We start from the raw sequence: 13202 nt of genomic DNA, 5'->3' as shown, positions 1-13202 counted from the left end.
TTTTTCCATGGATTGGATATCTCAACTCTAGTAATTAATTAACTTAACCCTAGTAGGTGGATCATGTCTTTAAGTTTTTCACAATGGAAATAATTGACCTTTCACATTACATGTCTGATAGAAGTGAAACAAAAGAGCCTCCCTCGATCGTCTTTATCATAGAACTTGACATATGGTGTAAAGGAACATGATGATGGGAAGTTTATTTAATCATGCAACATTAATCTAACATTTGAAATGAAATGAATTATACAAACTTGGAAGTGATTCATGTGAGTGGTCATCTCAGGGTTTGATTGGTGTGAGTAGAAGAGATAAAGAGGTGTTATTTGCACACAAACTTCTTGTTTGTGTCCAAGTGTGGGTATTCAAGTAGGAGAAGAAATAGTAAAAGATGCTCGTCAGGGTGCTTTCAGGTAATGTGGGCAATGGATAACCATCCCTAGCTTCTCGTCCGGGTGATTCCCCTTGCTTAGCAGTGAAGTTTAACTCCACTAGATAAATTTTTCATGGCCGAGCATTAGCAACTTGTAAAAAAAATTTAACACGAGCCAAACGCACTCTGAAAACAAAGTGTGTTTAGAAAAGAGGCACCATTGCAAATATACATATATATTATCTATAATATACAATAAACATGCAATGAAACTATCAGCACATAATTTAACAAACGTACAGGAAGATACTGTTTTCTTTGTCTCATTTTTCCTCTCCTCCTAGTATGTTTCCTGTTATTTCATAGCCCTTCTTGCAATGTGCAAATAACCTAAAAGATCATGGGCACTAGCCTGTGGAATGCTCACAGAACCAGATCCAACCGAATAACTTGAAATGTTTCCTTATAGACAGATGAAAGTGGCATTGGGAAGGCACTCTCACAGTGTTTTATCGCTGATGCTCGCACATCTGGCATGCCTTGGCGGATTTGTGGTTGGCATAGGTGCAGTGATCGCAGGACCAGAAATTGTCCTCATCCAAGCTGTGACTGGGACCAGCTAATCTGGAGCTGTTTCCTGTTGCTTTAGACTTGCCGCCCTTTCCTTTTGAGCCCAAACCCTTAGAGCTTGAAGTTTTACTGCACGTGGCCTGGCTATTGGAAGAACCAACGTCCTTCAAACCAGTCTCCAGGGCTCGGACTAGGTTTTCAAAGTAGTTGCGAGTCACACTGAAATTTGAGCGAGACAACAACAGAAGGCAAATAAGAACTGTCGTTAGAGAATGCATCATAAGATATGATCCTCACATAGGAAATAAAGAATTAAAATGTGCATGAGTGTCCCATTGAATTTGGAGGACTCTGGGCGTGAGATGAGAATAGCAATAAAGCAACTCAGAAAAAAAAAGGGTACTAAAATGCAATTGGGTGTCCCGTTGAGTAATGAATGACAATGCACAATGCATTGCTAAATAGGTGTGCATTAACATCAAGAAATCAAGCAAATACCCACAATATGCTATTGACCTACACCATCACGTCATCCAGTTCAGTGTCATGTAGAAGTAACTACAGGAGAAAAGGGACATTTCCCTTTCAGCCCCACTAAGTCAATTAGGTACTTGTCAATTTTATGCACAGCCTATGAAATCTCTAATATGATATCATGACAAAATTATTGAATCATGCAATTAGAATACACAATGAATTCTGCTACTCAAGAATCCTAATGTAATTTTATAACGTAGAGCAACTTATACAACAATTTAAGTGATATATTAAATGCCAAAGTTTGCAGAGGTCGAAGTAAGCCAAACTCCAATTTGCCTATATATGAGACTTAAACAGAAGTACCTCGTCAAGCCAGCTAACTTAGTGCGGAAATCATTGAAATCCTTCATTGGAGTTTCTGCATCAAGGTATACTTGGAGCTCCTTCTCTGCACATTGATGAAGACGTTCCAATCCAGACTCAGCCTCACCTAAATAAGAAATAAACATAAAATTAGTTCAGTAGTGACATGTATTTTCAAGCTGAAAGAAATGGTCGATGCATACATACCTTGCAAATATTCAAAGAACTGCCGCTTTGCATGTTCATGCTCAGGAAGGTAAAAACCATAGGCATATGTCCATTTCAACACCCGCCTACACTCAACTATCTAATATTGATGACATGAGGTATGTCAGCACACAATACAGATATAACTGGACACCATTTCTAATTTTACCTGTAACCAGGCTTCTATGATAAACTTGAGCTGCGACTCAGGTTGGCTTTGCCGGTCACTCAGCTTCTCAAGCTGAAACATAGGAAACTCTTATAAAGGTTTTGTATTACAAGTAAGCACAGTGGAGAAAACTGTCAAGTAAAAAATGCCACCTCCAAGCTGCTTACTTCAATAAGCATGGTAACAGTTAGAAATATATTTTCAGAACTACAACCCTATCAATACAATCAACTCTTTACCTTATCATTTTGCATGCTATGTAAATCTGACAGTGCCTTTTGCCTTGACTGAAAATAACAAAAGAATCTACGTTAGGTAGCAATTTGGAGAGATATAGTATTTAATTCAAGAGAAAGCAACTTGCACAAAAAGAGAAATAAAACCAGAATTAAGGGATTCAAGATTCAGGAGCATGCAATAAAATCAAGTGCTATTTTACCAGACGGAGTTCTGACAAATAATGAGAATAATGAAAGTACAATCTAGTAAAATAAAGCATGGAAATATATTATCTAGAACTAAAAACTAAAATCTTTCTCCCTCATAAAAGGCTTTGCAGAAGATTGCCTACAAATAGATAGCCACAGATAGCATTTGCAGAAGATTGTGTAGATTTGCCTTCACGTGGTATATAAGCTACACATCAATTTGGAAATTAGACCTTTAAAGTTAAAACTATAGTTGCAATTTAAAAATGACTGAACATCACATTTGCTGCTAGCAAGTAACATTTAAAGACTAAAATACATTAGGATACAAACATAAGGGTAGTAATTATTAAGGATACAAAATAGATTAAATGGCATGTGTTATCACATTTTTTATTTTATTAATTTGATGATAGATAAAAAATACAAAAAATAGCAAAAATACATGATATTAGCACAATGTCATCACTTTATGCAAAACAATGACAATAACATCCAAGTCTTATCCCACTAAGTGGTGTTGACTACTTTTGCAAAACGTTGAATCTAAATATAATTGTAAATTTAGTTGTTTTAAATCTTAGATACTTCTTAGAGATGTGTTAGCGACATCATGTCGTTGTCATGGTCAAACAGTTACCAAGCTAATGACCAACCAATCATGGGGAAATTTTAAATTTATTTTTTTTAAAAAAGACATAAACGGTATATGTAATTTGTCAAAAATAAAAAAGAAGCATAGACAAAGTTCAAAGTAACATTCCATGACAAATTTCAACCTCTCGCCAAAACAAACCAATTTTGGTAACATGTCGCAGTGATATTCCACATGTTTCTAGATAATTCAAAATATTTCAAGAACAAATTGAATAAGTTTCAAACCTATAACAATCTGCCACTTAATTTGTTTACCTTCAAATATAAGCTTATACAATTATAAAGTACATAAGAATTTTAGAGCAACAAGTTACAAAATATAAGTGACTAAAACGTATAGTTACACCCAAGGTTTAAAATTTTGAGTTGTGTTAGAGTTTCAATTTATGATTGGACCATATGATTTCAGTACCTTATCGTGCTATGCCGATAAGGTTTTAGTACTTTTTTAAATATAAAATATATTAATTCATTAATTTCTTTTTCTATTTTTCCTAACAATCCATCTCTAACATCTTTAAAAAGATACTTAGTCTATATTTAGCGAGGGGGGGAAATTAATGGGGAAGGGAAAGGGGAGAGAAAGGAATTAATTGTAAAAAAGTAATATATATATATATATATATATATATATATATATATATATACAAAAAGGAAAGAAAAAAATAAATAAATAAGCAGCATTGTCAATCAGCCTCATGGCCAAGCTGTGAGGTTGTGATAGCTTCGCAACCTCACAGAGACCTTCGCGAGGTTGCCACACCCATGTTGATGCCGGTCGGTGGACGAAATGGTAAATTTTACTCACGCCAACCTGCACGACTCAATATCTGATTCCATGGTTACACCTTCTAATGTCAACATTAGTTTCATACATCATATGTGCATATTTGCTCTTATAGCATCTTATAGAGATTACTTCAAGACATTAAATAATGCTCCTGCGGCATTTAGTGTTGAAATTGATTTCATGAGATGTGCAAAACTTAGACTAACACAATTATCCTGTGTACATCTCATTTTATCCAATTCTAGCATCATTCCTCTTTACTATTGATGCTTGAGCTGATGCATCTCCTCTTCTCATATCATTTTTTAGTGTTTCATCCACTCCCCATGATCCATAAAAAAATTCAAAGGATGAGTCACAAGAAGTGAGAATCTGCTTCGTAACCTCACGGAGACCTTCGCGAGGTTGCCACACCCATGTTGATGCTGGTCGGTGGACGAAATGGTAAATTTTACTCACGCCAACCTGCACGACTCAATATCTGATTCCATGGTTACACCTTCTAATGTCAACATTAGCTTCATACATCATATGTGCATATTTGCTCTTAAAGCATCTTATAGAGATTACTTCAAGACATTAAATAATGCTCCTGCGGCATTTAGTGTTGAAATTGATTTCATGAGATGTGCAAAACTTAGACTAGCACAATTATCCTGTGTACATCTCATTTTATCCAATTCTAGCATCATTCCTCTTTACTATTGATGCTTGAGCAGATGCATCTCCTCTTCTCATATCATTTTTTAGTGTTTCATCCACTCCCCATGATCCATAAAAAAAATCAAAGGATGAGTCACAAGAAGTGAGAATCTGCTTGTCTCCAAACTATGCCATTGCTTCTCCACTTTTCCCCTCCCCTCTCTTTTTAGTGTAAACACGAATTACTTATTTAAGGTTTTTAACCCCATATAATAGGATGGATCTAAAAATATATGAAGGATCCCTTCCAAACCATACATACGACTTTCATAGAATATGGCTTTGCACAAATTTTATATGTATCTATGAATCTCCTTGTCTCCAAACTATGTCATTGTTTCTCCCCTTTTCCCCTCCCCTCTCTTTTTAGTGTAAAGACGAATTCCTTATTTTAGCTTTTTAACCCCCATATAATAGGATGGATCTCAAAAAATATGAAAGATCCCCTCCAAACCGTACATATGACATTCTTAGAATATGGCTTTCCACAAATTCTATATGTATTTATGAAAACAAATTTTGTTTACTCACATTAAATAGGTATCTTTTCTCTCCTTTTCTTATTAAGATAAAAAAAAATCCTATTTTTTTCTATATCCATGTGATTGATAAGTATTTAGGTTTCCGAAACCAAGTAGTATAAAAAAGAAGCACTCTTAATCATTCTTATTTGACTTAGACTTCTTTTTTAAAATGGAGGTAAAATAAAAAACAAATATGCAAAACTCAATCTCAACTAATTATCAGTATCAGCAACCAATATGTTCTAAGTAAAATAAATGTTTGGACCACTTCTATCGCAAAAGTAGAAGAGTATAACTAATTAAAAGGATTGAAGATTGAAAGCTCACGTACTGACTGATTAGTTGCCCAACGTTCATAGTAATGAGTATATCTTTCCAAAGAATTTTTAGCCATTTCTCTTCTCCTTTCAGATTCATCATACTGAAAACAGTCATATAGCCAAAAAAGGAAATCCAAATTGTCAAGATTGTGAAAGCTATTTCACAGTGATAAAGAAAGTAAACCCTGTGAATTAAAATATACCGCTCCTTCCTGCTTTGCAGCTTCATAACGGTTACAGGCGTAAAAACCACCAGTCCTTTCCCCATGTTCTGACCATGCACCAAGACATAACCTACAACAGCGTTCATCATACAAAAGAACTGGAGAAATAGAACAAAATCATGAGCATGCTAAGTTTGTGAATATCAAAGATTTGTACCAGCAAAACTCGAATTTACAAGGAGGTGTGCATGTAATATGCATGCATCCTTGGTTTTTCTCGATTGGACGCTTGCACTTAGGACAGGGTTTTGAATTTGCCAATATCCTAGAAATGGAAACAAGTACATTACAATTTGATCAACAAATAAGATAACACATTTTTGTGAAAGAAAATACACATTATGGGCACCCAATTAAACATGAATTTTAAAAAGGTAAAATGAGACTCAAATATCATTCAATACACAACTATAGTGTCGACTGTTAAAGATAATGTTACAATGCTCCATGAAAAAGTTGCTGTACACGTTAAATAAGTTTTTTTTTTATTCTAAAAAATGGGGGAATTAAAAAGTGCCAGGTAGCATAGATAAGGAGTTTGAATTTTAAAAGTTATTGCCAAAATTGTAAGTTATTGCCAAAATTGTAGGTTCACATCCTTCCTTCATGCCTCCTATGAAATAAATGAAAGGAAAGGAACAGAATGAACACCAAAGTCAGATATCTTCCTAGTCTTCTCCCTATCCAAAGTTGAAATATTGGATTAAACGTTAAAATAGAAACACTTGAGGATTCAGTATATCATAATATTTAACTATAAGACCTATTATACTTCTGCCTGTAAATTAAATATAACAATCCAAGTTGCATGTGACATCTTTGCCATATATTAGTTAAGTTACAACATAAATGACTTTAGAATCAAGTTGCAGATACCATCTTTGCCAATATATTAGTTAAGTTACAGTATCAACGGTTTTAGAATCATTTTGCATGGGTTTTCTTTGCCTATATGTTAGTTATGATATCAATGGGTTTAGAATTGTGTTCTTTCCTTATGAACTTGAAAAGACTAATTCATTTAGTTTTTGACAATAAGGCACGTCTTAATAGATAATTGGGGATTTGTAAAAGTGCCCCCAAAGAGATGAGGGATAAATTAATATATATATACATGTAGAGCTTTCAATATTATAAGGGGATGATTTAGGTAAGCCAATAAACTAAAGTTACTATAAACATAAGGGAAGAAGTAGTACAAGGAGAGAAAAATATGTTGGTTCTTGTTTGTATATCTCTATTCTATATTTCATCGAACTCCTTTTTGTGGCTAGTGCACAGCTACTTATTTATGTGGAAGCAAGCCATAAATGTTATAATTATATTTGCAGCAAAATTCAAGAATGGTGCCAAAAATATTCTAATGCTTCAAAATTTTGTACCATTGGAGATGGAGCTACTTCACTGATTTGTACAAGTATTTTCTTTCATTGATTACTATTATATGAGATACATCATGGTATGGAATTATTTGGACAACAAGATCATTATCGAACATTCCTCATGAACCTGAAAAGGCAATTTAATTTAGTTTTTGACAATAAGGCACATCTTAATAGATAATTGTGGTATTTTCAGTAATTATCGTAAGATGGGTAAGTTGCCTCAATAAGATGGGGGGATAGAAATTAGTAGATATATGTGCAGAACTTTTAATACTTATAAGGGGGCCATTCAAGTTAACCAATCAACTCAAGTTACTATAAACATAAGGGAAGATGCAGCAAAGGAGAGAAAAATAAATTGTTCATCATAACTACCAGTTCATATTCTCAGATTCAGCACTGTTTTTCAGGATCCATTTTGCCACTGTATCACAATCAACTGGCCGATGGGCTTCCTCGGTGCACTGCGATTTTTCATTTCAGCAATGCAAAGGTAGATAAAAATAGAATAAAATCCAAGTATCCAGAATACTTACATTCCAACAGAAGCCATATGAGCAATTGCAGCAAACATCATAGGTTCCACAGCCAATTACATACTCAACTGCAAATTCACAACCAGGTGCAGGGCACCATTTTGTCTGCATGAGGAAAATTATGAAAATGCAGATCAACCATAAATCTTCTTTCACAATATTTTCATCCTTATGTGAATCTAGAGCTAAGTCGAAAATATCTTGTAATATATCACTTGTTTCTGAAACATTACCTTTCTATTATCTTCAATATAAGATCTAAGAAGATAGCGAGAATACTTCTCTTTATCTTCATGACTAGCCAATAGATACATCATATCTTGACCAACAGCGGCGCTGCATAATGGATCTGGACACCTCAACATTAAGCATCCAGGGCCGTCGCTTATCGACGTGCCAATATAACCTGCATTAGAAAGAAGAGATAAATGATTTTTCACATGGTAAAATAAAATTTTCAAGTCATCTGAAACAAAACTTAGCAATATTGTAGAATCTGTAGTAGTTCTTTCTTCTAGTGATTTACCACGTAGATAAACAAAAAGCTAGAGCATTACTTCTGAAGAGTCAGATAAGTTAACTACTGGTACACTGTTACCATCATATCCTCACTGCTGCCAAGTTAGTAAATGAATTACTAAATTGAAAGACAACACTGATACAAATTGTCATAAATAGTATCCAGAATAAGAAGTAGGTACATCAGAAATGTATAATTGAAAAACTCATCTGATTCTGATCAAGATTGGCCAAGTTGGATCAGAATCTGCCATAGCCAATTTCGAGAACAGCCAATTTCAGACATCATTTCAAAATCATGAATGAGCAAAAAAACAAGAACAGCAACTAAGGGAGAAAAGGAAAGAAGAAAAAAAGTGGAAATTGGTGGAAAGCGATGGAAAAAGGATGATGAAGTCAGGCAAGATTTGAAGAACCAGCTGATTCATTACAAAAACAGCAACAATAAAAACCGGGAAGAGAGAAGAGATGAGCCATTGAACGCCTGCAACATTAGAGGAAAGGTCATGGAGAACCATTTGGTTGTAGATGGCAGAGGACAACCGGCGCAGGTTGGCCTAATCTTCAGTTGATCATATGTGAAGCAGAGAAGAGGTAGAGGATGTGGTGGTCGACAAATTGCATGAGAGCCAATGTTGTAGACTTTAGGTTTTATTAATATTTAATAAATAATTAAGCAATAAATTTTAAAGAAGGGCTGCTCAATATTTAAATAACAACAATAGTGTTTGATAAATCTTTCCAATAAAATTGTTTGACTACAAATTAATTGTATCTGAACTCTATAATCAGCATTAAGTTTGATTAGTACATCATTAATTAGTTTTAAAAATAAATGCTAATAATACTTGAAAATAATAATTTAAAACTTATTTTTATAAAATCTATTATGCACACTATTAATAATAATATGTGAAATACAAGGCAAACATAAACTATTAATTGATAATTTAAATGATTATACTATTTAAGAGATATTATTAATTTTTAATTGTATCTTAATGTCTTTAAAATAACAGTTTATCAAAATATTGTTTAAAGGAGCAAAGCGGGCGTCTCATGTAGAGGAGAGGGGCTCTACTAACGTGCCAAAGTGGGAGCTTTTATTTCTTTTGAGGAGGACAATTAATTAATAAAAGCATTATTAATTAATAATCAGATTTATTCAATTAATATTCCGAAAATTGTAATTTTTTATTAATCTGTTTAATAAAAAGCACTTACAATATTTTGATTAAATATTATGTATTATGTTCTTAATAATAAGCAATATAATGCATCATAATCTTTGTAATTATTAGATTTTTCCATTTTCTTTTTTGCTCCATATGTTAAATAGCTGTTATATTAGTTTGATTTTCTTTTGAAAATGCATTTGTTCAAGGAAACAAAAAGATAGTCTGCTCTGATGTTATCCAGAAAATAATGAAATAAACCTAACCAAAAAAACTTTTCTCTACCTCTTATTAACAATATATATTTATCACTTAATAGATTCAAGAACCTATTATCAGAAAGTGATGGGGTTAGGTGAAAGCAGTGCTAGATTACTATGAACTAAAACTGTGATATCTAGAACTATTCTCAGGAACCAACTTACCTCTCCAGCAAGTACCACAAAAAGGATGACCACAAGCAGCAGAAGTCATCATGTCTTGAGTGTAGTTCTCAAAACAAATCCCACAAGTAAGCTGCTACAATAAAAGATGTTCATGAATAACAAACCAAGAAAAGTCAAAATTAATTGCACTAGTCCGTCAAATAGAAAAACTCCATCTTCAACAGACATTAATAAAAAGTAACAACGTAAATTGCAAAGTCATCTAACTTCTCTATGGTTCTGCATTTTGACTGGCTTTTCCAACAGACCAACAATTTTTCGAACGTGTTGTTCATCTGCAAACCACTCGTCGTTCACTCGACTAACACTCCTGCAGAAGAAAAGGTTGACACAGAAGAAAATTGAAGTGTAAACAAAAGTAAAATGTTTCTGGTAAAAACAATACCGAGCAACAATATGGAGAAGAGTTAACAAATTTATAATAGTCCATGAAAAGGTATAAATAGAAGGATCAAAGAATAAAGATAAGAAATATTTTCCTGAAGTGGGAGAGTCCGATACAACTATATTCTATCATGGATACCTGACACGATCACATACATTCAACCATTGGATTACATGGCGTGTTCTACTGACAACTGTATCATGGACAAAAATTAGATAGCGTTTAAGAAGCATAAGAAAAATGAAATGAAATTCTCAGCGAGCCCCAGTCAAATAGCAGCACCTCTAAATTAATAGAATTTAGCATTATATTCTACGGTTTATCCTGTTGGGGTTCTAAATGAGAAGTATTTCTCCTTCAATAATCCTATTCACAAACAAGAAAACATAAAAGCACAATAAAATATATGTATATAAAATCATAACAATAAGATTTACATGGGAACCCCTTTTAGATGAATGGTAAAAAAGCACAGGGCAAAATGTGAGAAATCCACTGTGAGAAGAATTATAACATTTAATAAGGTGGCCAAACTGATAAATTAACTGAAATAAAACCACAGAGAGAGATGATCTCATTGAATATTGCAACTCATCAAACACTAAGAAAAAAACAAAATAAGAAAGAACTCACTTTTTCTTATTTCCCCTTTCTTTCTCTTCCTCTCTATTTTTCCCTTTCTTCTGCTCTCTTTCTTCTTCCTCCCTCCCCTCTCTGTTTTAAATCTCTATTTTAATTACAAAAGTCAACAAAGAGAAGAAAGTTTCCCGCTTGTTTTCACCCAATTCACCATGCAGCACCAACAGCAAGAACAACCCAATTGACAGAAAATTTCCAATTCTATCACTTATTAAAAATTTGGTGTCTTATTAAGTTTTAATTACACCTTATTCTATTGGGCAATCAAAATTGTGCAAGACATAATGTATCCCCTATCTACAATTTAAAAAGGGATACATACAATGAAAATTATGCATCTTTTTAAAAACTATAGTATTCAGCAAGCAATTCAAAGACTATGCAATTTCAGATAAATACTTGGGAAGTATAGAAAGGATGCTTTTAATGACTACCATCTTGACCATACGGGAAATTACATCAGATAGAAGGCTGTCATACTCAATCAAGAGCTAATTTCCAAACCAAGAGCTAAGTATTGGGAGCTGTACTACATATGCATGACAACAAAATTATAGAATATTAGCAGAAAACTGATGATATTTACAGCTGATTTTAACAAGGAAAAGAAACTTTCAAAGAATGTATTGAACATACACATTACCAGTGATAATGGCGTAGAAGAATGCATGCATCTGGTCTTGGTATTGAAAGCACAGTTGATACCCTACTAATGTCTTCTTCCTGGCGCAGTCTTATATCAGCTTCACTTAATATAGTATAGTTTTGCTACAAATGTGAAACATAGATTTGTCAGAAAAACGCATAGTTGTAAGAAATAAATGGTAGAAACACACCAACAAAAGTCATGGTAGGCTTGAAGGAATTCCTTCGAAATGTTGGTTAAAGAATGAATGAACTTCATTACAATGTTTGCTGTTGTGAACATGAATACTTAAAAGCGCCAAGATATAAGACACATGCAGATATTCAACATTATGAGGGACTTCCTGCTCAAACACATGAAGATAGTCAAACATTTCCCCAGCTACATCATACATGGGCATTTCACATTTGGAAGATGATTCCAAGGCACTTTCCACATATAAACAAACATTAAGCCAATAAAATACAAATGGCAATTTGATAGAAAGCACGATTTCCTTCATCAAGTGTATTCTACTAAAAAAGCAGAGGTGCAAAAATTGCAAATCAAAGAAACGCGAGTCTTAATCTACCCAGATGCCATACAAGGTGGGAAGAGGCATTGCCTTCGGTTACAAACACGATTGACTTTATTTCCATGAAAATCTACAACAATATAAACACATTGCGGCTGAAAAGGAACTTTTTTTTTTTCTAAAACAAGTTTCACTAAGAAAATCATTCTCCAAACGGGAAGAGTTTCTTATCCGTAAATTCAAACCGTTAAATCCAACACAGCCAGTCCTCGATCCGATCTGATCTAAGAAGAAAGTATGCCATCGATCCGACAGTGGGCAACGAAAAGGTCCCTTCCTTCCGCAAGACAAATAAAGACTAACTTCACGGCAACCAATCGAAGCACCACAGTTCAAAAAAGGTAGAAAACAGAAAGTCATTTCAGTTGATTCCGTCACCTGCTGGCGGTGATAGGCGATGTCCTCGGAGCCATCCGACTCGTTGTCGACGAAATCGAAATCGTCGCCGTCATCACTCCCCATCCCGGTGTCGCCGCTATAGAAATCGTCGTCGAACGACTCCAGGTCATTGGCGTCATGCATGTCGTCCTCGGACTCCATCACTTCCCGCGGACCCCGAAAACCCCCCAGCCCAATCGCACCAGGAACCCTAAAGTTCAGCTGGATGGCCCCGGACCGATCAGAACTGATAGGATAGCAATCAAATCGAAGGGAGGAGAAAGGGGAGGTCGTGGAGGAGGAGAGAGGGGAGACGGGAGAGGGTTAGAGAAGGAAGGAATGTTACGATCCCTAGTTGCTGTTGCTGTTGGTGTTGCTGTTGGGGATTTGGCCGTGTTTTCCTTCGTGTGGAGAGGTGGCATCTCTACCTCTCCTCTTTTGTCCAGCTAAATCATTTTGCTGACCGTCAAATACATAGAGAACGGGGGAGTTTTTTTATTTTCGAGGGCAACACCTTCTATTAACATGACCTGCTCTTTTATATTTGAGAAGGGGATGGATGGCGGTAATTATCCTAAAATTTTAATTTTGCCATCGATCCTTATATCAGATAACATTTGTTTCAACTTTCTAATCCCTATTAATTCACTTAATTAACTATTTGTACAAATTTTGTATAATTATATCTAATTAAACTATACATATATTT

The 13202-nt window shown here is 34.5% G+C and overlaps 1 protein-coding gene across 1 annotated transcript; it reads right to left on the bottom strand.

Moving 5' to 3' along the window:
• Nucleotides 1–578: 578 nt before the first annotated feature.
• On the bottom strand, nt 579–12963 carry LOC122022606 (probable E3 ubiquitin-protein ligase ARI8). Its single transcript, XM_042580637.1, has 15 exons — nt 12494–12963; nt 11539–11663; nt 10079–10181; nt 9851–9941; nt 7965–8137; nt 7732–7836; nt 7571–7659; nt 5968–6075; nt 5790–5880; nt 5598–5687; nt 2405–2452; nt 2166–2237; nt 1997–2096; nt 1790–1916; nt 579–1165 (listed from the first exon to the last, which is right to left on the bottom strand). Exons 1-15 carry the CDS (start codon nt 12653–12655, stop codon nt 886–888), a joined length of 1764 nt encoding a protein of 587 aa, XP_042436571.1. The 5' UTR covers nt 12656–12963; the 3' UTR covers nt 579–885.
• Between the last annotated feature and the right edge of the window lie 239 nt (nt 12964–13202).

Source organism: Zingiber officinale, chromosome 9B, assembly GCF_018446385.1.
Source record: "Zingiber officinale cultivar Zhangliang chromosome 9B, Zo_v1.1, whole genome shotgun sequence".
Taxonomy (NCBI): domain Eukaryota; kingdom Viridiplantae; phylum Streptophyta; class Magnoliopsida; order Zingiberales; family Zingiberaceae; genus Zingiber; species Zingiber officinale.
This window is presented reverse-complemented; position numbering and strand designations above follow the sequence as displayed.